Source organism: Coregonus lavaretus (assembly GCF_964263955.1).
Source record: "Coregonus lavaretus genome assembly, chromosome: 16".
Lineage (NCBI taxonomy): Eukaryota > Metazoa > Chordata > Actinopteri > Salmoniformes > Salmonidae > Coregonus > Coregonus lavaretus.
This window is the reverse complement of record NC_140003.1, coordinates 17,194,677-17,219,863: the sequence shown is the minus strand read 5'-3', so window position 1 is coordinate 17,219,863 and position 25,187 is coordinate 17,194,677. Positions and strand designations below refer to the sequence as shown.

General features: G+C 41.6%; 1 protein-coding gene across 1 annotated transcript in view; it reads left to right on the top strand.

Moving 5' to 3' along the window:
• LOC311144054 (heparan-sulfate 6-O-sulfotransferase 3-B-like) overlaps positions 1-22,067 on the top strand; it is a gene marked incomplete at both ends in the record, with an annotated part of 123,279 nt that extends 101,212 nt beyond the window's left edge. The window contains one exon of the mRNA XM_084179991.1: positions 21,332-22,067. Within this exon, the coding sequence (XP_084036117.1) occupies positions 21,332-22,067 (736 nt within the window). The remainder of the gene's footprint in view (positions 1-21,331) is intronic.
• Between the last annotated feature and the right edge of the window lie 3,120 nt (positions 22,068-25,187).

The window sequence follows — 25,187 nt, the reverse complement described above, 5'->3', positions numbered from 1 at the left end:
AAGTATTGACTTTGAGGGGGTGAATAATTATGCACGCTCAAGTTCAGTTTTTTTGTCTTATTTCTTGTTTGTTTCACATCAAAAAATATTTTGCATCTTCAAAGTGGTAGGCATGTTGTGTGAATCAAATGATACAAACTCCCAAAAAATCAATTTAATTCCAGCTTGTAAGGCAACAAAATAGGAAAAATGCAAAGGGGGGTGAATACTTTCGCAAGCCACTGTAGACGCAATGTTGTATGACTCTAGCTGTCTGCATATCTACATTATCTTCATGTGTTTGTGAATGCAGAGGCTGATGAGAACAGACTGGTCAGTGCTGATTCATAGACTGTAGAGTCTAGATTGTTAGAGAGATGGTCCTCTTAGTAATGGCGTAATGTCAGTGGACATGCAAAGTGACATTGATAACACCAGCGGTAAGGTTATTGAGTCTCTCCTATTAGGTCACATTGGAACTGTAATACAAGAAGCCCTCTGTATCCTCACTATGGTTGCAAAATTCCGTGAACTTTCAATAAATTCTGTGGTTTTCCTGAAATCCCTGTTGGAGGATTTCCAGATTCAGGAGGGAATAAGCAGGAAATCCAGAATCCAACCTGGGTTTCTGGAAAACCAGGTAATTTATTGAAAGTTCACAGAATTTTGCAACCCTAATCCTCACATACCACTGAATCGGCAGACAGTATTGAACTCTGATAACTGGCCATTAATGTGATGTGGTCAAACCTATGTATTCATTCTGTGTTCCCTTCATTACATTAATGACCCTAGAGCAGCAGCATGCACTGAAGGAACCCCGCATAGCTCACTCAGCAATTTTCTGATTCTAAAATGGGATCCTCACATCCCACATCTCCCTGTAGCAATAGCTTTATTGGCCAGGTTTTGGATGTGTAAGTGGAGAACAGGTGTAGGGTGAAACTGTGGGTTGTGGTGGATTAGCTAGAGAACAACACTCTGCTAAGTGTTAAATCCCATACTCACTGGGGTCATTTCCTGTGGCCATGGTGGAAAATAATCTTGGCAGAAAGATCCGTAGAGAGTGATGGAAATCAATTTACCACAGACTCTTATCGGTCAGTTAAGAACATGCCCTCGTAAGCACTGTAAATACAGTGGAGGAACTGTACAAATTACAGTATATGAGATTGATGTAATTTAGCATCCATCTGGTTGTCTTAGTCAGAACTTGATAGTCAAATAGTTGGAGGATAGCACATTTGGTAATTTCCTTGTAATGAAAAGGCAACGCTGCTGAGTTGATAATAGTACTTCCAGTTTTATAAAATGTTATCTCAAAACTCTGTAGGCTCAGTCTTTTAGTTGCAATATGCTATTAGGCTCTGAGGCATTTATGTATTTTTAATGGAGAGGAGCTAAATTGCCTTCATACACATGTGATTTTTATGCAAATGAAACCCTTGCAGACTACTGGTTTATGACTGTCAAGCAGACGCTAAATGTCCCCTGCCGTTGTATGGGCCATGGGCAATAGCATTAGGATCTTCACTGATGACCATGTGGAAGACATCTGCAAAAGAGTGAACATTTTATGGAAAAATGTCAGATTTATGTAGACAAAAGATTGACATGACTATTCACAAATAGGATACCTCTCAGTTATACTGTTAATCAAAATATGGAATGAAATACGAACTGTGTCAAGGGTAGTTATCCTCTGCGAGAGCAAGTCAGACTTGGTCGCTTTCTGTATAACTACTGTACAGTTCCTTTTAAACCTCATAGGTGAAGCATCTGTGTTATGCAGGATAGTTGTCTGGGCGATTTTATCAGTCTTTGGTTTTATTCGGATTTGAATCTGCTACACCGTATGTAAGAAACAATATCCCCTAGAGAGTTTTAGGTAATTTTTTCAGAGTAGCAGTAAACACTACAAAGATTTGCCTCATTTATTAATGGAAAGGTTCACCTCTTTTGAATGTTATATTGTTTTTGTGAATCTCTGAGTGGTGTTCTATTGATTCCCTGGGTCATTTCGTGTTTTCATGTGTATCTGAGTTATTGGCGTTCAAGCAGGCAGAAATCCGGCAGGTATGACGTAGCACTGTGATAAAGTCGCTCTCGCTACACTGGAAGTTAAAATGAATATTCCTACCTCGAGAAATGTGCAATTTAACGGAGGGTCTAGCTCATTTTTCCTGTTTGTCTGCCTCTTTAGTCCAGAGTGCATTGCATTTTGCAGTTGCCAGAGAAATTATAAAAAAGGAAATATGAATCCAATGCATAAAGGAACGTATAACGCCCACCCAGCAGGCTGTCGACCAATCATGTTCACGTTGTCATGCTGCGTCAAGCGGTTGCTAAACTAATCGTCACGCAATCCCTTCTCAAAGTCAGTGTATATGTCGAGAAAAGTGCCTATTTTGCTCGAAGGTACGTAATGTCACAATTCCAAAGCTATACGAAATTACAGATATCAAGTTAATTATGTTGTACTTCTTGTTGACGAAATTTGTGCTAATGTTGTGTTTTTGATCTAGCGCCCAATAGACACCGCGCCGCCCATTGCCTTAGCATGGGCAACGTTTCTCATCATGCCGTTGCGAATGTCAGACACATCGATCTGCAGGTTGAACATGGTGAGATTGTAGACTCCTAAATTGATAGTGCAGCTTGTTTAGGCAATTTGACTAACTAGCTGTTTTACATGCTGATATTGTCTTTGGTATTATTGTGTGTAGCTACGTTTGCTAGCTAGCCCATAGAGCATTGCATTGTGGATTTTGTAATTGTAGTTGACTTGAGCTGCAACAGATTTCCACAACGATTCTCCATGTTGCTACCAACCTTATTAAAAGGCCAAAATGAAACATTTGTTCGTAAAAAATATTGTTCTCACATATTAGAGTTATTTAACACTAAATTAAAGAAATTAGTGGTTTTGGGTGGATTTTACCTTTAAGGAAATTAGGGCCGGGTATCACTTTGCTGTTACCATAGCAGCATGGATCTGTTTCTATGGTCCAGCCTCCATGTTTAATGTGATCACTCAAACTCCACCACGTACCTTTATTCACAAACAAACAACGTTTCGATCCTGCAAGGATCTTCCTCAGGTCATTTCACCTGAAGTGTACCACACCCATATTTATAAACCTAGGACAAGCACCAATTAGGGCAGTCTATACATACAGTATTTAAGTTGAAAGGGGCCAAAAATAAATAAAAGAAAAAATCCTTACTTAAGGCAAAAATTAAAGTAGGGTGGTTGGTCGGACATTATAACGCGAATGTCTAGCAACCCAAAGGTTGCGTGTTCGAATCTCATCACAGATAACTTTAGCAAATTAGCAACTTTTCAACTACTTACTACTTTTTAGCATGTTTGTGAATGAAGGTACGACGTGGTGGCGCTAATGAGTGTGCAGGCTCTATTACTTTTATACCTGTTTCCCTGGTTATATTAGTTATGAGGCATGACTTGGATGATTTTGATACCCCCTACCTTCTATAGACCAGAGGAGGTATAGATACAATATGTTCTAGTTGTATTCCTATGCACTAACATTGTCCTAACATGCACACATGGTTAGAGCTCATGTATTGACGGAAAGTGTACTTACTTCAAACTCTAGAGATGTAAGTTGTAACTCATCACATAGAGGCAGGTTAGCATTTTTCGTAATCAATCTTGTTTGGCAGCTCTGCAGATCAGAGCGGTCACTAGCTGGCCAGCCTGGTCTCATAGACTAGACATAACATAGTAAATGTCAATCCGGGACACTCAAATTAGTATGATATGTTACGTTTGGTATGGTTACATAAAACCGAAGATTACTTACGCAAAAACGAAAGTAGGGTAGTTGGTCGGGCATATAACGCAAATGTCTAGCAACCCAGATGTTGTGTGTTCGAATCTCATCACGGATAACTTTAGCATTTTAGCTAATTAGGAACTTTGCAACTTCTTACTACTTTTTAGCTACTTTGCAACTACTTAGTATGTTAGCTAACCCTTCCCCTAACCTTAAACTTTAACCTAGCTCCTAACCTTAACCCCTAGCCTAGCTAACGTTAGCATTAGCCACCTAGCTAACGTTAGCTACAACAAATTGGAATTCATAACATATCATATGTTTTGAAAATTCGTAACATATTGTACGAATTGCGATTTGTAATATATCATACAAATTGTAATTTGTAACATATCATACGAAATGGACATCCTCAAATTAATACATAACATACGAAACGTAACATATCATACTAATTGGAGTGTCTCGGATTTACCTTTACTATTTTACATCTACCCCTGAGTCCAGGTTGAGCTGGCACAGCCACAGTCATAAAATCACATTTTAAACTTATCCCTAACCTTAACCACACTGCTAACCCTAACGTTAAATTAAGCTAATTTTTTGTTTTCATTAATTTTTAACACTATAGCTAGCCTATCTAAGGGGAAATCGCTCAGTTCTGCCTTCAGGATAAGACTAATGACAATAAACGTCAACCTGCCACATAGAGTGGGAATCAAATTTTAGTAATTTGTGTTGTGAAATAAGAATGATTGTCAGGAAATGAATCTTTCATGTGAAGAAAAGAGAAGTTTGAAATTCATTCGATTCTGCTGTATGCTCTTAATGAGTAGACCATGTCTCCTATGCCCATCCTCTGTTTACTTCTAATGTCTTCAATAACCAGAAGAGAAGCCTTTGGTACTTACACTGTAATCATGCCAGATGAAAAGTACAGGGCGATAGTTTGCTTCTTGATTGTGGTCATGAAGGTCTTGGAATAATTGGCCCAAATGGACAGGCACGGTAGTGAAACATTACTGAAGAGATGAAGGGAGGTTTGAGTGCTAATGTTATCTTGTCAATGGATTAGCCTAAGTAAAAGCAAATACACTTATAGACATTTATAAAAAGCAGGGATAGAAAAATAACCTGCTACTGTATGTTTGCTACCATCAGCAAACAAGATCGATCATAAGAAAAATGAAAATATATGGTAGTTTGCCAACACACAGTGCAAGTCTGTAGCTATTATGTTTGGAACACAGTAGGCCTAGGTACGGATTCTGTTGTAGTGCTATTGGCCAGAATGTTTCACCTACTTAAAGAAGAGAAATAGCGAACTCTGACAACATCTGTCCTTGGCAATACCGCAGGCTGAAACTGATGAAATGATAAAAGATTGCAGTTCCTGGTGGAGAACACTTCTCCCTGAAGGTTAGGCTATTTTTTACTTTCTCAGGGGAGTGGAAATTGAAACTTTCTCCAAAGCCTGTGATGTAATTGCATTGTTTGGTCTGGCTGCAGTTCAGTGCTCTTCTCAGTGTGTGTGTGTTCTCTTTGGGAGTGGAAGTGATTATGCCACCGGTGTGGCAGTGGAAGATCAAAAGGGGCATACAGCAATAGATCTGATGTCTGTCATCCTGACTGCCGTAAATAGGCCTAGCAGTTGAAAACATAGGGTTGTCATTGACTCAGATGAAATTAGGAACAGCTTTTTGTGAAGTGTAGCTATCACAGAACTGTGAATAGAATGTAGCCTAATAATTCCCCTGGTTTCTCCTAAAATGATCAGACACTTTAGGAAGGGTACTTATTATGTCTTACTGTAACACTGCTATTAACCTCATGGGTCTGAAGAGCAGAATATGAGAGTGATGTTGAAGGTCACCAATTACGCTAGGATAAGTCAAAAAAATGTATCCTCATGTTAGCTGAACAGCAGAAGATTTATTTGAGGTGGGACCCATAGCGTGTAGCGGAGCAGGAGGCAGTATTTATAGTGAATAACCCCAGGCTACATTATTACTGAACTTATTTCTTGGCTTCACGCCAGGCAATCCCCAGGGAGATGCTTCAAGCAGGGCAAAGACGAGCCACCACCGTGTTTTTTTTTTCTTTTTTCTTCACTTTCTAGCTATAAGACCACGGCTTGTGTGTCTCACTCCTTGCAGCGACACTGGTGTGGAGGCAATGCTTTTCTCACTGCTAGGAAGCAGATTTCTCCCACAGGATTCCTCTCCTGCGTTAATGAGACGATGATGATGATGGAACCAAGAGGACATTGTTTGCCCTCTATAGAATCTGCCATCTGTGTACACTACTGGATACATTGCCCTTCTTTTTCTATGTATATCACCAGTGGTGGAAAAAGTACCCAATTGTCATACTTGAGTAAAAGTAAAGATACCTTAATAGAAAGTGACTCGAGTAAAAGTGAATGTCACCCAGTAAAATACTACTTGAGTAAAAGTCTAAAAACATTTGGTTTTAAATATACTTAAGTATCAAAAGTAAATGTAATTGCTAAAATATACTTAAGTATTCAAAGTAAAAGTATAAATAGTTTCAAATTCCTTATATTAAGCAAACAGCACAATTTTCTTGTTTTTTAAGTTACGGATAGCCAGGGGCACACTTCAACACTCAGAAATGATTTCCAAATGAAGCATGTGATTAGTGAGTCCACCAGATCAGAGGCAGTAGGGATGACCAGGGATGTTCTCTTGATAAGCATTCAAAATGTAACGAGTACTTTTGGGTGTCAGGGAAAATGTATGGAGTAAAAAGTACATTATTTTCTTTAGGAATGTAGTGAAGTAAAAGTAAAAGTTGTCAAAAATATAAATAGTAAAGTGAAGTACAAATACCCAAAAAACTACATAAATAGTACTTTCAAGTATTTTTACTTAAGTTATTTACATCAATGTATATCACAAGCAGTTGAGTGTGTACAAAACTCTATGTTGTTGAGCACACAGTGTGTTTCGAATGCACTGTTGTTTGCAGGCTGAGAAGGACGAGTGCTCTTAAGGCTGAGCGAAGCAGCAGTTTAGCCTGGGGCGGCACCAGCGGCATACCCCTATCTCCATAATGTCCTGCTGTTGACTGGCTAAGGCCTGACATGATCTGGTACTCAGATACATGCTACTCAGATCATGTCAGGGGGTAGTGAAATAACAGAGGCTGATGCTGTTATCCTGTCTCTATTGACAGGAGAGCACAGCAGGTGAGCCTGACATTCAGGGTTAGATGAGGAGAATAATGCAATATTGTAGCTTTATGGTAGTGTTGCTTGTCTAGGCATAATACATACAGTCAGGTCCAAAATGATTGACACACTTGATAAAGATTAGCAAAAAGGCTGTATAAAATAAATAATAGAAAATACTGAGCTATATTGCACGGAAAAAATATAAATTATTTTATACTAATACAATTGCTCAGAGAAATATATTTTTTACATTTACATTTTAAAAACATTTTCGTCATTTAGCAGACGCTCTTATCCAGAGCGACTTACAAATTTTAACAAGTAATACAAATAAATTGCTAAAAGATAGGGGTCAAAATGATTAGCAGCCGTTTTCAGTACTCCAGCACCCTCCCCTTGCGAGGATAATGACACAGCCTTTTTCTAAAATGTTTTATGATATTGGAGAACACATTGGGAGGGATCTTGGAACATTCCTCACACAGAATCTTTCCAGATCCTTGATATGCGCTTATGGACTGCCCTCTTCAATTTAAACCACAGGTTTTCCATGGGGTTTAAGTCCGGGAATAAGATGGCTATTGCAAAATTGTGATTTTGTCTGCAATGGATTTTGATGTGTGCTTGGGGTTATTGTCTTGCTGAAAGATTCACTTGCGGCCTCCTGGCAGAGGTAACCAGGTTTTTGGCAAAAATGTCCTGGTACTGGATAACGTTCATGAGGGCTGGACATGCAGATAAATGAAAGTCAGATAATTGAAAACGCCGATTTTTGCCGGGGTCTCGGGACTGATCGGCTTAACAAGGGCCCCAGGACCAGTGGAAGCAAAATGGCTCCATAAAATCAAAGATTCACCACCATATTTTACAGAAGGTATGGGGTTCTTTTCTGCATGTGTGTTCTCATTTCAATGCTAAACCCACCACTGGTGTGCGTGGCCAAAGAGCTCTAATTTCATGTCATCCAACAAATGTAAATGCCTGGAGTTTGCTAAACAGCATTGGCACCTGGATTGGAAAAGGTGCTTTGGTCAGATGACATGAAAATAGAGCTCTTTGGCCACACACACCAGTGGTCGGTTTGGAGTCTAAATAAGGATGCATGAGCAGAAAATAACCCCATACCTACTGTAAAATATGGTGGTGGATCTTTGATGTCAAATCAAATCAAATCAAATCAAATTTTATTGGTCACATGCGCCGAATACAACAGGTGCAGACATTACAGTGAAATGCTTACTTACAGCCCTTAACCAACAGTGCATTTATTTTAAACAAAAAAGTAAGAATAAAACAACAACAAAAAAGTGTTGAGAAAAAAAGAGCAGAAGTAAAAAATAAAGTGACAGTAGGGAGGCTATATATACAATAGAATAAAGTGACAGTAGGGAGGCTATATATACAGGGGGGTACCGTTGCATAGTCAATGTGCGGGGGCACCGGCTAGTTGAGGTAATATGTACATGTGGGTAGAGTTAAAGTGACTATGCATAAATACTTAACAGAGTAGCAGCAGCGTAAAAAGGATGGGGTGGGGGGGCAGTGCAAATAGTCCGGGTAGCCATGATTAGCTGTTCAGGAGTCTTATGGCTTGGGGGTAGAAGCTGTTGAGAAGTCTTTTGGACCTAGACTTGGCACTCCGGTACCGCTTGCCGTGCGGTAGCAGAGAGAACAGTCTATGACTAGGGTGACTGGAGTCTTTGACAATTTTGAGGGCCTTCCTCTGACACCGCCTGGTATAGAGGTCCTGGATGGCAGGGAGCTTTGCCCCAGTGATGTACTGGGCCGTACGCACTACCCTCTGTAGTGCCTTGCGGTCAGAGGCCAAGCAGTTGCCATACCAGGCGGTGATGCAACCAGTCAGGATGCTCTCGATGGTGCAGCTGTAGAATTTTTTGAGGATCTGAGGACCCATGCCAAATCTTTTTAGTCTCCTGAGGGGGAATAGGCTTTGTCGTGCCCTCTTCACGACTGTCTTGGTGTGTTTGGACCATGATAGTTCGTTGGTGATGTGGACACCAAGGAACTTGAAGCTCTCAACCTGTTCCACTACAGCCCCGTCGATGAGAATGGGGGCGTGCTCAGTCCTCTTTTTTTTCCTGTAGTCCACAATCATCTCCTTTGTCTTGGTCACGTTGAGGGAGAGGTTGTTGTCCTGGCACCACACGGCCAGATCTCTGACCTCCTCCCTATAGGCTGTCTCATCGTTGTCGGTGATCAGGCCTACCACTGTTGTGTCGTCGGCAAACTTAATGATGGTGTTGGAGTCGTGCCTGGCCATGCAGTCATGGGTGAACAGAGAGTACAGGAGGGGACTGAGCACGCACCCCTGAGGGGCCCCCGTGTTGAGGATCAGTGTGGCAGATGTGTTGTTACCTACCCTTACCACCTGGGGGCGGCCCGTCAGGAAGTCCAGGATCCAGTTGCAGAGGGAGGTGTTTAGTCCCAGGATCCTTAGCTTAGTGATGAGCTTTGAGGGCACTATGGTGTTGAATGCTGAGCTGTAGTCAATGAATAGCATTCTCACGTAGGTGTTCCTCTTGTCCAGGTGGGAAAGGGCAGTGTGGAGTGCGATAGAGATTGCATCATCTGTGGATCTGTTGGGGCGGTATGCAAATTGGAGTGGGTCTAGGGTTTCTGGGATTATGCTGTTGATGTGAGCCATGACCAGTCTTTCAAAGCACTTCATGGCTACAGACGTCAGTGCCACGGGTCGGTAGTCATTTAGGCAGGTTATCTTAGAGTTCTTGGGCACGGGGACTATGGTGGTCTGCTTGAAACATGTTGGTATTACAGACTCAGTCAGGGACATGTTGAAAATGTCAGTGAAGACACTTGCCAGTTGGTCAGCACATGCTCGGAGTACACGTCCTGGTAATCCGTCTGGCCCTGCGGCCTTGTGAATGTTGACCTGCTTAAAAGTCTTACTCACATCGGCTACGGAGAGCGTGATCACATAGTCGTCCGGAACAGCTGGTGCTCTCATGCATGCTTCAGTGTTGCTTGCCTCGAAGCGAGCATAGAAGTGGTTTAGCTCGTCTGGTAGGTTTGTGTCACTGGGCAGCTCGCGGCTGTGCTTCCCTTTGTAGTCTGTAATAGTTTTCAAGCCCTGCCACATCCGACGAGCGTCAGAGCCAGTGTAGTATGATTCAATCTTAGACCTGTATTGACTCTTTGCCTGTTTGATGGTTCGTCGGAGGTCATAGCGGGATTTCTTATAAGCGTCCGGGTTAGAGTCCCGTTCCTTGAAAGCGGCAGCTCTACCCTTTAGCTCAGTGCGGATGTTTCCTGTAATCCATGGCTTCTGGTTGGGGTATGTACGTACGGTCACTGTGGGGACGACATCATCGATGCACTTATTGATGAAGCCAGTGACTGATGTGGTGTACTCCTCAATGCTGTCTGAAGAGTCCCTGAACATGTTCCAGTCTGTGCTAGCAAAACAGTCCTGTAGCTTAGCATCTGCGTCATCTGACCACTTTTTTATTAGCCGAGTCACTGGTGCTTCCTGCTTCAGTTTTTGCTTATAAGCAGGAATCAGGAGGATAGAGTTATGGTCAGATTTGCCAAATGGAGGGCGAGGGAGAGCTTTGTATGCGTCTCTGTGTGTGGAGTAAAGGTGGTCTAGAGTTTTTTCCCCTCTGGTTGCACATTTAACATGCTGGTAGAAATGAGGTAGAACGGATTTAAGTTTCCCTGCATTAAAGTCCCCTGCTACTAGGAGCGCTGCATCTGGATGAGCGTTTTCCTGTTGATTAATGGCCTTGTACAACTCATTCAGTGCAATCTTAATGCCAGCATTGGTTTGTGGTGGTAAATAGACAGCTATGAAAAGTATAGATGAAAACTCTCTTGGTAAATAGTGTGGTCTACAGCTTATCATAAGATACTCTACCTCAGGCGAGCAAAACCTTGAGACTTCCTTAGTATTTGATTTTGTGCACCAGCTGTTGTTTACAAAAATACAGAGACCGCCACCCCTCGTCTTACCCGAGTCTGCCGTTCTGTCCTGCCGATGTAGCGTATAGCCTGCTAGCTGAATGTTGTCATTGTTGTCATTCAGCCACGACTCCGTGAAACATAAGATATTACAGTTTTTAATGTCCCGTTGGTAGGATAACCGTAATCTTAAATCGTCCATTTTATTATCCAAAGCTTGAACGTTGGCTAATAGGATTGATGGGAGAGGCAGTTTACTCGTTCGCCGTCGGATCTTTACAAGGCACCCCGACCTACGTCCACGGTATCTCCGTCTCTTCCTCACGCGAATGACGGGGATCTGGGCCTTGTCTGGAGTCTGTAGAATATCCTTCGCGAACGCCTCGTTGAAAAAAAAGTGTTCGTCCAACGCGAGGTGAGTAATCGCTGTCCTGATATCCAGAAGCTCTCTTTGGTTATAAGAGACGATGGCATAAACATTATGTACAAAATAAATTACAAATAACGCGGAAAAACACACATAATAGTACAATTGGTTAGAGGGCTGTAAAACGGCAGCCATCTTCTTCCGGCGCTGTTCTTCTTCTGTTATGGAGATATTTTGCTTCCACTGGTTCTGGGGCCCTTGTTAAAGTCAACGGCATCATGAACTTTACCCAGTACCAGGACATTTTAGCCAAACACCTGGTTTAGCCGAACACTTGGCCGCAAGTGGATCTTCCAGCAATACAATAACCCCAAGCACACATTAAAATCCACAAAGAAATGGTTAATTGACAATAAAATCAACATTTTGCAATGGCCATCTCAGTCTCTGGGCTTGAACCCCATTGAAAGCTTGCCGTTTGAATTGAAGAGGGCAGTCCATAAGCGCAGACGAAGGATATGGAAAGATTCTGTATGGAGAAATGGCCTAATATCCCTCCCAATATGTTCTCCAATCTCCTAAAACATTTTAGAAAAAGGCTGTGTTGTTATCCTTAACAAAGAGCTGCAGTTAGTTTCAGAATGGGTGGCAAGGAATAATTGAGTCCTAAATATTTCAAAACTAAATGCATTGTATTTGGGACAAATCATTCACTAAACCCTAAACCTCAACTAAATATTTTAATGAATAATGTGGAAATTGAGCAAGTTGACTTGATTAAACTGCTTGGAGTAACCCTGGATTGTAAACTGTCATGGTCAAAACATATTGATACAACAGTAGCTAAGATGGGGAGAAGTCTGTCCATAATAAAGCGCTGCTCTGCCTTAACAACTCTATCAACAAGGCAGGTCCGACAGGCCTTAGTTTTGTCGCACCTGGACTACTGTTCAGTCGTGTGGTCAGGTGCCACAAAGAAAGACTTAAAACAATTACAATTGGCTCAGAACAGGGCAGCACGGCTGGCCCTTAAAAATACATGGGGAGCTAACATGAATGATATGCATGTCAATCTCTCATGGCTCAAAGCGGAAGAGAGATTGACTTCATCACTACTTGTTTTTGTATAAAGTGTTGACAAGCTGAATGTACCGAGCTGTTTGTTTAAACTATTAGAACACAGATCGGGCACCCATGCATACCTCACAAGACATGCCACCAGAGGTTTCTTCACAGTCCCCAAGTCCAGAACAGACTATGGGAGGCGCACAGTACTACATAGAGCCATGACTACATGGAACTCTATTCCACATCAGGTAACTGATGCAAGCAGTAGAATCAGATTGAAAAAAAAAACAGGTAAAAAATACACCTTATGGAACAACGGGGACTGTGAAGAGACACACACACAGGGACAGACACACCCATACGCACACAAACGCTAGCACAAGCACTCTACACACACGTACATTGTAATATTGTTGTATGGTGGTGTTATACATTTTGTATTGTAGATACATGTATGTAGGGGTGTAATAATGTTATGATGTACTGTTTTATCTTTTGATATGTAGTGTAAGTGCCTTAATGTGTTTGGACCCCCATGAAAAGTAGCTGCTGCCTTGGCAACAGCTAATGGGGATCCCTAATAAATACAAATAAACACAAAATCCTCACAAGGGGAGGTATTGAAAGATATTGAAAAATCTGTATGAGGAAAAAATGGAAAACAAGTATTACTTGTTAAACAACATCTGTTTCTCTGAGCAGTATAAATAATATAATTAGCACATTTTTTGGAGCATATAATATAGTTCAGTATTTGTTATTTATTTTATACAGTTTATTTTGCTCATCTTTATCAAGGGTGCCACTAATGTTGGACCTGACTGGCTGTATGCGTAACTTTGTCCACATTACTTCCTTTGTTAAGTGGCAATTTACTTTCTTATTTAAGCTGTATCTCTTTCACTTCTGCATTTCATTAGGTTGTTGATTCAGGTGTATGAAACCTAAATTCGTGTCTGTTTCAGTCGAGTTTTAATAAAACTTGCTAAAATGAATAATGAAGTCGAGTAATTTATCGTCTCTCTACAGGCAGTATGATATAACTAATACACCATCCCAAACCGTCAGCACAGTTTCTTTTATTAGGAATTGATTTCTCCTCTCCTGAAACAGCTTGCACTGGATCACATTCTCCCTTATAGTGATTTCAGATATAACAAGCTGCAATCTTGGGTGAGGCAGGCATACAGTAGCAGACAAAATTAGTTTGTCCCGATTAAATCAAACTGTCTGCTGGAGTTTTGCTTCTTTTTTGTCAACACTAGGCTACATACAGATACTTTTTTCACATACAGATACTTAAACAACCAGATCTAACACTAAAATGTAAGAACAAAAGCTCCACCGTTGTTAATATCAGTATGCCACTTAGAAAGCGAGCAAGGAGAGAGCAAGACACAGGGAGAGGGAAAAAGATAGAGGTGGTAGAGTGAAGGAGGTGGTGGAAGAGACAGACGACTGAAATCAGAAGCGTGATTAATCCGACAACCTTTAGAGCAGTGAAAGGTTGGGAATCCTGAGGGAGCGCTGATGTCTGTAGGACATGGAGGAGAAGCAGAGCGGAGGAAAGGCCAGGAGTCAAGTGAGGTGTACATCTACAGGAAGAACATCTCCTCATGTAAAACCCTTGACATTGGACAGTCTTCTTGTATATTGACATCAAAGGACTGGGAAAGGGAACGGTCACCTCTAACCATAGTAGTGGGTTTGCTCTGTGGATAATGTTCTGGATTGGTTTGAGTAAAGTCAAACTCATTAAGGCGATTTATTGACAGGAAGGAAGGACAATGACTCTTGCATAATAAGCCAAGTTTACACAGACACTCCTGCTCCAATGACATGGATGTTCGAGGAGTCACTGGAAGTGTCTGTCCCAAAAGCATGACCTACGATGCATATTAAAGGTTGGATATAATGCTTATTTTTTTTATTATGTCTATAGGGACAGACAAATATTAATACGTTCACATGATTTAAAGCACATACTAGTTTAAGCTTGATTTTGGCAAGCTTTATCATTTTCTCTGTGATGCATCTCTTTAATAAGAGGAGACTGCCTTTGAATAAAAGGTAGCAGCACAGAGAGTTGTTTGACCCTTGTAACCCTGCTGGGCAGACTGAACTTCTGAGGCTCATGAAAAGCACCGTCTGATCCTTATTATACCTCAGTGGTCTGATCAGCAAGACGGAGGGGGCAGTAGGTTTGAGGTTTCGCCAGGTCCAATATGAAACGCAGCGCAACCGTCTGAAATGGCCTTAAGCGCAGTCCACTGGAATTTGTTGCATATTCATTTCTATTACATGATGCAGGGCACAAATAGGTGTTGAGCAAGTCTAATCAGCCACATAACATAAAGTCAGACTCAGCACACACTACACATCCCCTGTCTAATTCCAGCAGATACACCGAGCTAGCAAACAAAACGATCAAAGCTATTCTAAAGCGACTATAAACCAGACATGGCACAATAGCAAGTGAACAGATTGAGGGAGAACCTCAAGGGAAAGATATCAGAGGCAATTTCTTCAAACAACACTCCGGAGTTCTCCCTCACACGAGATCAGTCAGCTTCGGTGCTGAAGTTTCTGGACAAGGTTTGCCTTACTTATTTGCAGGCACACAGTGGTAGACATTTAGTAGCAGAGTAGTTTATAGCAACGTTCTGCACAGTTAGCAGACAGATCTGTAGTTTGGGTCTACCTTCAGGCATCTGCAACAATATCCTGCCCACACTTCACTAATTCCAGTTGGTTGACATGTGAAGCCAGTTCCCTCACCTCAGTGAAGACCATGTGCTGGGGCTAAATGTGTACTTTCCTTTTTAGTAGCATGCAATCATGGAGGGGCAGCGGGCTAGAATCATGTAATTGAGGTTAATTACAGGCAATTAAAAGCCAGTTGGCTGTTGAGCTAACACTGGCTTGGATGAATAGTAGTTTACCATCTGCACAGATGGGTCCCTGTGTGGAGAGATGGGAGAGGAGGTAGAGATGGAGGAGGAAGGGGCAAGTCACTGTCACTCTTCCTGTGGTGCTGTGCCAGTCTTTAGGATAGGCTGTTGTCCTTCATATTACTTTTATCCAGCTTGGTTTAAGGAAGAAATCATAAAAGTGAGAGATACTTTGTTGGTAAGTCCTCAGCTACTGTAAAGCCGCTATTGTATGCCAGTAAATAACTCTCTAACTCTCAAGTTGTCGATTGCGACTGCAGAAATTGGAACATATTGTGTTGATAGTGATTGTAATTGAAGTTAAGCTAGACAGATACATCTGACATTTTAATCAGATATTCATCAGATTCAGTAAATAAACTCAGCAAAAAAAAGAAACGTCCTCTCACTGTCATCTGCGTTTATTTTCAGCGGACTTAACATGTGTAAATATTTGTATGAACATAACAAGATTCAACAACTGAGACATAAACTGAACAAGTTCCACAGACGTGACTAACAGAAATTGAATAATGTATCCCTGAACAAACGGGGGGTGAAAAAAAAAGTAACAGTCAGTATCTGGTGTGGCCACCACCTGCATTAAGTACTGCAGTGCATCTCCTCCTCATGGACTGCAACAGATGTGCCAGTTCTTGCTGTGAGATGTTACCCCACTCTTCCACCAAGGCACCTGCAAGTTCCCTGACATTTCTGGGGGGAATGGCCCTAGCCCTCACCCTCCGATCCAACAGGTCCCAGACGTGCTAAATGGGATTGAGATCCGGGCTCTTCGCTGGCCATGGCAGAACACTGACTGCAATGACAACAAGCTCAGTCCGATGATGCTGTGACACACCGCCCAAGACCATGACGGACCCTCCACCTCCAAATTGATCCCGCTTCAGAGTACATGCCTCGGTGTAATGCTTATTCCTTCGACGATAAACGTGAATCCGACCATCACCCCTGGTGAGACAAAACCGCGACTTGTCAGTGAAGAGCACTTTTTGCCAGTTCTGTCTGGTCCAGCGAAGGTGGGTTTGTGCCCATAGGCGACGTTGTTGCCGGTGATGTCTGGTGAGGACCTGCCTTACAACAGGCCTACAAGCCCTCAGTCCAGCCTCTCTTAGCCTATTGCGGACAGTCTGAGCACTGATGGAGGGATTGTGCATTCCTGGTGTAACTCGGGCAGTTGTTGTTGCCATCCTGTACCTGTCCCGCAGGTGTGATGTTCGGATGTACTGATCCTGTGCAGGTGTTGTTACACGTGGTCTGCCACTGCGAGGACGATCAGCTGTCCGTCCTGTCTCCCTGTAGCACTGTCTTAGGCGTCGCACAGTACGGACATTGCAATTTATTGCCCTGGCCACATCTGCAGTCCTCATGCCTCCTTGCAGCATGCCTAAGGCACGTTCACGCAGATGAGCAGGGACCCTGGGCATCTTTCTTTTGGTGTTTTTCAGAGTCAGTAGAAAGGCCTCTTTAGTATCCTAAGTTTTCATAACTGTGACCTCAATTCATTGTTTATGGTTCATTGAACAAGCATGGGAAACAGTGTTTAAACCCTTTACAATGAAGATCTGTGAAGTTAAAACAGGATCCTGAAAAAGCGACGTTTCTTTTTTTGCTGAGTTTATGATGTCTTCCTCATGTGCATAGTGTACAGTTTCTATACAAGTTTAAATCTCCATTTACTCAGCTGCATTACTTCCTCTCAACCTTATAGGAATTCATATGCTCTTATACTCCTCTTCCATGTTAATGACCTGTCGTTAGTCTCTGCTCCAGTTGGGTCTTGCTGCAGCTTCTTAGATGAGCATTCTGGAGCTGACTGAGATGCAATATGCTTCACATCCATTATTGATCCATGATTAACAGGGGTTCAGCAGGCCTCTCAACTTAAACACTTTAAGTGAGCTGGAAATTCTTGGCACAGGATGTGTCTCTGTCTGCATCCTGGGGGCTTTATGAAACGACGCCAAATTAAAAAATATGTTTTATATCCTTTAATCATTTTCTGTTTACCCAATCACACGTAAACAAATCAACAGGGAGAAATCATCAGCACATTAACAAACTCCAAATTATTATCTCTGAAGATTCAAGATGGCAACTGCCAGCTCCACTTGTAATTGCGGATAATGGCTATATGAAGTGATTATTAGAACAGGACGGAGGGCGGTAGCTCGCTGGGCCGACTCACCCCCCTGTCTGAAGTCCATCTGTGGGATGCAGGGCCAGTCTCCTTTCTCTCTCGAGACTTTGATGCTGATGCGCCGTGACACTGATGGTGCACACGGATGACCTTAGAGCGTGCTGGCGTGCTCAGGCAACACTTGCTGCATGTGTTTGTGTCCCTGAGACAGCTTAATGAGGATGTGTCTGTCTGCTGTAGCTGGGGCTGGGCGATCCACTCCAGAAGGAAGAGAAGAGCTAGGATACAGCTGCTGCCAGCGGGGCTCTAATCACAGCTTACTGCCTGAGACATACTGCCATCTCACCACGGATGGGAAAGAGAGAGAGGGTGCTCTGTTCTACTCACCACCCACTGACTACACTGCACTCTCCTGCACCCATAGATACTGACGCCACGGCACATAGTTACATCACAGGGGAGTTATTGGAGTGTTAGGGTATACTTTCTGAAACCTTTTCCCCACAATACTTGATTTGGGGATAATCATGGTAATCATGATTGATCATGTCATTGCTGTTAAGTAATTGATGCATAAGGAACAAACACGTTTTCATATTACATGCTTTAGTGTCATTTAATAATAATATGCTATTACTGTGAAGATGCCATGTGTTGCCTGGAGACACAGAAAAACAGCCATAAATATTGCTGTTCTATGTTGCCTTCAGAAAGTATTCATACCCCTTTACACATTTTGTTATGTTACAAAGTGGCATTAAAATGTATTTAATTGTCATTTTTTGTCAACGATCCACACACAATACTCTAATGTCAAAGTGGAAGAAAAACTATACTATGTTTTTTTTTATTATGAAAAATTAAACACTAATATATCTTGATTAGATAAGTATTCAACCCCCTGAGTCAATACATGTTGGAATCACCGTTGGCAACAATTAAAGCTGTGAATGTTTTGGGGTAAGTTTCTAAGAGCTTTGCATACCTGGATTGTACAATATTTGCCCATTATTCTTTATAAAATTCTGTCAAGTTGGTGGTTGATTATTGCTAGACAGCCATTTTCATGTCTTGCCATTGATTTTCAAGCCTATTTAAGTAAAAACTGTAACTAGGCCACTCAGGAACATTCAGTGTCATCTTGGTAAGCAACTCCAGTGTATATTTGTCCTTGTGTTTTAGGTTGATTTTAGGTGAATTTGTCTCCCAGTGTCTGTTGGAAAGCAGACTGAACCAATTCTTCCTCTAGAATTTTGCCTTAGCTCTATTATGTTTATTTTTTATCCTAAATAACTCCCTTGTCCTTGCCCAAGACAAGCATACCCATAACATGATGCAGCCACCACCATGTTTGAAAATATGAAGAGTGGTACTTAGTTATGTGTTGTGTTGGATTTGCCCCAAACATAACACTTTGTATTCAGGAGTTCATTTCTTTGCCACATGTTTTGCAGTTTTACTTTAGTGCCCTATTGCAAACTGGCTGTATTTTTTGGAATATTTTTTGGAATATATTTTATTCTGTACAGTCTTCCTTCTTTTCACTTTGTAATTTAGGTTAGTATTGTGGAGTAACTACAATATTGTTGATCCATCCTCAGTTTTCCCCTATCACAGCCATTAAACTCTGTTTTAAAATCACCATTGGCCTCATGGTGAAGGAAGGACGCCTGTATCTTTATAGTGGCTGGGTGTATTGATACACCATCCAAAGCGTAATTGATAATTTCACCATGCTCAAATAAATATTAATTGTCTGCTTTTTTATTTTCACCCATCTACCAATAAATAGGTGCCCTTCTTTGTGAGGCATTGGAAAACCTCCCTGGTCTTTGTGAGGCATTGGAAAACCTCCCTGGTCTTTGTGGTTGAATCGACTGAGGGACCTTACAGATAATTGTGTGTGTGTGGTACAGAGATGAGGTAGTCATTCAAAAATCATATTAACCACTATTATTGCACACAGAGGGAGTCCATGCAACTTATTATGTGACTTGTTAAGCACATTTTTACTCTGTACTTATTTAGGCTTGCCATGACAGTAAGTTGAATACTTATTGACTCAAGACATTGATCTTTTCATTTGTTATTAATTTGTTTTAAAAAAATCAACAACAACAAAAAATCCACTTTGACATTATGGGGTCTAGATTAGTGACACAAAATCAGTTAAGTGTAGATTTCTCGATTCTTGCATGTTACTTTGTGGTGTATACTTGCAGACTATGACTATGGACATGACAGTGTCGTAATCGCAGCACTCTTTATTTTTTAAGCGCTGATTTTATAGAACTGACAAGGGAGAAACATAATTTGTAGTAGTTTGAGCAAAATACAAGGAACAGGACATCCTCCTCAGAATACCTAAAACAATGACTATACGAGACTATACCGTTTGTTAAAATACTGGGCCATGAGTGTGTGCATGCGTGTGCACCTGCGTACGTGCAACCCTGCATGTGCATACGTCTATTTACCTGTGTGTGTGTGTGTGTGTGTGTTTATGGAGGACCTGAAAAGCCGACCAGCTTTGGAATCAGTGTGAAGTCTCAGCGGCACATCCCACTTTATCCGGCCAGTCTGCTCTCCCGGGTCACATCCGAATGCGGCCCCATTAAATATTCACTGGCACTCAGAGGACATCACCTCAGGGGAGGCCTGCCCAGCCAACACCTGCCCCAGCCCAGCACTGCTCTCTACCTCAGGATGCCTTGGCGTACCGACCTGGAGTTTGGGAGTCTGATGTTTTTCCTTTGAAGTTGTCAGAAAGCCTTGTGGTGATAGAGCAGGTGTGGAATTTGTGTAAATGGACAGCTCTCTTTGCAATGTAAAGTGACGAAAACATATCAGGTGTCTCTTCTTATATGTTTTGCCATTTGGAGCTGGTCAGTATCGTGGAACTGTAGTACTGTATTTGATTTCTACTGCCTACATATCGTTTTATTATGATTCCTACTGCGTACATATCGTTTTATTATGATTCCTACTGCGTACATATCGTTTTATTATGATTCCTACTGCGTACATATAGTTTTATTATGATTCCTACTGCGTACATATCGTTTTATTATGATTCCTACTGCCTACATACCATTTTATTGAGTAGGTTGCAGAGTATGTTCTCAACAGCTTTTAGACAATGTTTTCACTCTGTGCTACATTGCTTACTGCTATGGATTTTTCCAGCACATTCTCCAATTTTACTGTAGCCTGTACTGAGTTCCTCTCCATTGAATGTCCTTAAGTTGGCATTGCAGTAGACTGATTAATTGGAAAAAAATATATATGTTCAGTGGCTGTCCCTAGGCTTACAATGATTGAGGAGATAGTCCCTCTCTGCAGGAGAGGCAGTGATGTGTATAAAAATTATATATTTCATTTAACAGCTCTCATCTCCACCAAAGTGCTACTGGAATTTCTCCTCTAAAACGTGGAGCTTAGTTTGGTAGACAACTGATGGGTAAAGCACTTGATTAGGACTGCAAAATACTTCTGTCAGAAACACTTTATCTTCATTCAGATAAGCCAGAATGTTGAGGAATGGATCTGATAGGTTTTATATACATCATTGGCCAACTAGGTTTGTGCTTCAGGCTATTTCTGATGACTAGACATGCTCATGAACAAATAGTACAACCTCAGGTGAGTTCAAAACACCAATTACTTTGTTGATATTCCCCTACCGTTGACACGATAAATAACTTTTTTGTTCAAGGACAATGGGGAAAAAGACCTCTCTGATAATCTCTCTAAAGTTTCAGTTTGGTAATTAGCATCCAACCTTGAAGTGTGATACACAGTCACAAAAGTCACCATCTGTCAGTACAATGCTGCGTGGGCCTGTGTGATGTTGATGTGTTCATAGCTCTCTGACTGTGTTTGTTTTGGCTGCAGGGACTTCTACTACATAACCATGCTGCGTGACCCCGTTTCCCGCTACCTGAGCGAGTGGAAGCACGTGCAGCGTGGCGCCACCTGGAAGACCTCCCTGCACATGTGTGACGGGCGCTCTCCCACACAGGACGAACTGCCCACCTGCTACAGCGGGGACGACTGGTCGGGCGTCACCCTAACCGAGTTCATGGACTGCCCATCCAACCTGGCCAACAACCGACAGGTGCGCATGCTGGCCGACCTCAACCTGGTGGGCTGCTACAACCTGTCCTCCATGAACGAGAGCGAGCGCAACCACATCCTGCTGGGCAGCGCCATGAACAACCTGAAGAACATGGCCTTCTACGGCCTGACCGAGTTCCAGCGCAAGACGCAGTACCTGTTTGAGCGGACATTCAGCCTGCGCTTCATCGCAGCCTTCACGCAGATCAACAGCACGCGCGCAGCCAACGTGGACCTGAGCGAGGCCGTGCGCCGCCGCATCGAGGAGCTCAACTATCTGGATGTGCAGCTGTACGAGTATGCCAAGGACCTGTTCCTCCAGCGCTTCCAATACACCCGCCAGCGCGAGCACCAGGCGGAGCGTTTGAAGAGGCGTGAGGAGCGCCGTTGGCTCCGTGAGCAGAGGGAGCAGAGCAGGGCCTCACTCCCCAGACGCCGGGGGTACGGGGGCGGAGGCGGAGGTGAGCTGGCCACGACCACTGAAGACTACACCAGCCAGGTGGCCCGCTGGTGAGGTCACACCCCTGACCACGCACACAGAGAGAGGTCACTGGTGATCACCTACAGAATAGACTCACATGGTACTCTCTCTCTCTCCCTCTGTCAATATCTCTCTATCGCTCTATCTTTTTCTGTCTACTATCTCTATCTTTATCTCTTTCTCAGCTTCAGTGTGATCCTAGCGCTCTGCTAAAGTTTCTTTCTGGTTATGAAACTGCCAAGTCTGTGAGTCAGTATCACAGAAGCTCTGCCTTGGAGTGCCCTTTGGTGTCTTACATTTTCAAATGGATGGTTTAATGTATTTATTTGTAATGATTTGTTTTGCTGCTCCTTTGCTTTCCTGCCTCTTAGTCATGGTTATTTATTATCATGTAGATTATGATAACTCTTTAAAGACAGTAAATGAAGCTTAAAGAAGACACAATCAAAAGACGCTGCTAGTAATTACTTTTTTATTGGGACTCTCAATGTCAAGGGGTGGATATCAATCAGTGTTTTTTTGTTGCAACTGGCTGGAATATAGTAGTTCAACAGAAAACAATATAAAAGTGCTGATTCTTGCATGTCATGTGTCCATATTATATTTGAGAAACGGTTTGAGGATGGAGAGTTACTTCCAAAAGAAATGATGAGAGCCAAAGTACACCTACTTATAAAATATTTGTCTTTGTTTACGTAGCTAATGTTTTCGTAATAGGACCTTGCAATTGACAACTTCTCAGAAATAAGATAAAAGGTATTTCATTTCATCTTATCATGGCAGTTTCAATTATATTTACATTTCCTCAAACAAATATAGTGTAGTTGTAGTCAGTCAAGATAATTTCAGATGTTTTGATTATGATGCAAAAATGTTTTCTAGGGTGCAATATTCCATAGAGTTCATCTACATGCAACACCTTTCAAGTTTCAACTCGGAGGAACTGCTGTTCCTGTTCATCCACTATCAGTGTGTTGGAATGTGAAGTCAATCATAGACTCACAAAGAGAGGATTACCCTGAAGAAAATCAGCCTGATTTCTATTTTGCACTGACCAGACTTACCACATTCAGCTTTCACATTACAAATGGAAAGAACTCTTCAAGGACATTTTTTCCAAAATGTTAAGCTTGAATTGTTAAAGTAGTCTTCTCCAGAAGGTAGAGATAACCAGTAGGTAAATGCTCTAGGTGAGGACAGGAGCCAGGTCAGTGTGGTTGGTGTGTGAACTGACTGTCAATGAGGTGATCAGCATTCGGCCCTCGTGCTCACCCCGTCACACTCCATGGTTTAACATGTTTGTGGAGCCCACGCCAACGGCATTGTGGGCTGTGAGGGGAGTTGTAATGCTAGCAGAATAACAGCCTGAGATGACACGGAAGCAGAATACAGTAGGTTCCTGTAGTAGGAAGGAGATTAAATGTACCATATCTCATTTCTGTTTGATTGTCCCCCTCAAAATACAGGTAACTTCTGAATGAACATTAAACAAACATGAAAGTAACAAAGGAGATGAATCTAATTGTTAAGGTTGAATTACTTCCAGATGACTGTGATGATGATATCATGTTAGATTAAATATTGGATTTGCTATTCTGATCTGTTGTTCTGTTATGAACATTTCAAATCTCCAATTACAATATTTTTTATAAAAATATGAATTTGATGCTGCTTTTATTTTCACATGTATCCTGCTTTTACTTGATGTATTCAGAAGATATAGGTCTGTCTGATCACTGAGCACAGTTTTGGTCCGTTAACCTTAACCGATGAGTGGAATTGTTTGTTGTTTAAGTAAGTTTGTATCCAGTTAGTTGATTTACTGTAATGTAATAGTAACCATTATCACAGTTTGGGTTGGAATCCAGATTAGGCCTGCTCTTGGACTAAAAAACCTGCTAAATGGAAAAGCTCTATTGAAAGTGTGTTTTCATTCAGGAATATGCAACATCTGTTTGCAGGAAACTGGTCCTTTTGAGTTTTAAATAATTGTTTAAGCTATAAAATGATTGGAGTGTGTGTGCGTATCATTATTGTATATTGATCACAAGTTTGCCTGCAATTTCAATGAGCCAACACACCATGTTAATACATTGCCCCAGCATTTTCAAATCAACATTATGGATACAATACCACATTTTTTGGGGGGGGTGGGGGTGGAATGTGCTGTAAAGCAATCTCCATGACGAAAACAACAGCTTATATTTATGTCGTTGTTATCCGCTCAAACTTACAGTAGTGGGATGTGTATATTGACGCAAAGTCTGGAAAGTCTGAAATGTATATTTCAAACCTATTATCTTTATCAGACCAGTGTAAATATAGTGATGAAATCGAGCCTAAAAAGGGAATGTCACACTAGATATTGTACTGCCATCCCCAAAGCCCTGTGACATGCCATGTTGTGAAAGAGTGATTTGAATGAACTTCAACTGCCACTCAAAGTGCACATCTTTGAAAAACAGGTAATCTTGCATTTATTTATTACAAACAAGGGAGTTTTGTCTAAAAGGAAAAAGGTTATAATACCATCACTCTAGGGAGAACTTTCTAAATGTATGAACCTGTATGTTCCTGGTCAAATTATTGTGTATGAAAAGGACAGTCTTGATGCCATTTGATGTGTTATACTTTATCAGCAATTTTCTTGTCAGGTCTGCAAAGCTGGGTGAATACTACTTCAGATATTAGAAATAAATGCATTGAACAAACATGACCCTTTTCTGCCTGGAATCATTGGTATGAAGCCATAGACATTAGGAATGTTATTCAACGACATTTAACCACATTCATGAGATCTTGACCTTTCAAATGCAATATAAGCACTAGCTTCGTCCATGTTAGCAAACAGCCCAAATAAACACAGTCCCAGTCATGGGACCAGGCATCCAACATCTATCTTTATCATCTATGTTTACATGGATTATTAGCATTGGTTGTGTTTGCAAGATTTTGGCATGTATTTTCTCCATCAATATTTTCATAATCATGCATCATAATGAAGTGTGGTATAGAGGAAGTGTTTCACTTCATGTGTGTGTCTGTCTCCTGAGGATTACATTTCAATAAGATATAGTATATGCATTGTAAAACACCAAACTTAGAAAGGAGAGGACCATTGAGAAGAACACTACTTGTTTATGGAAATATTCA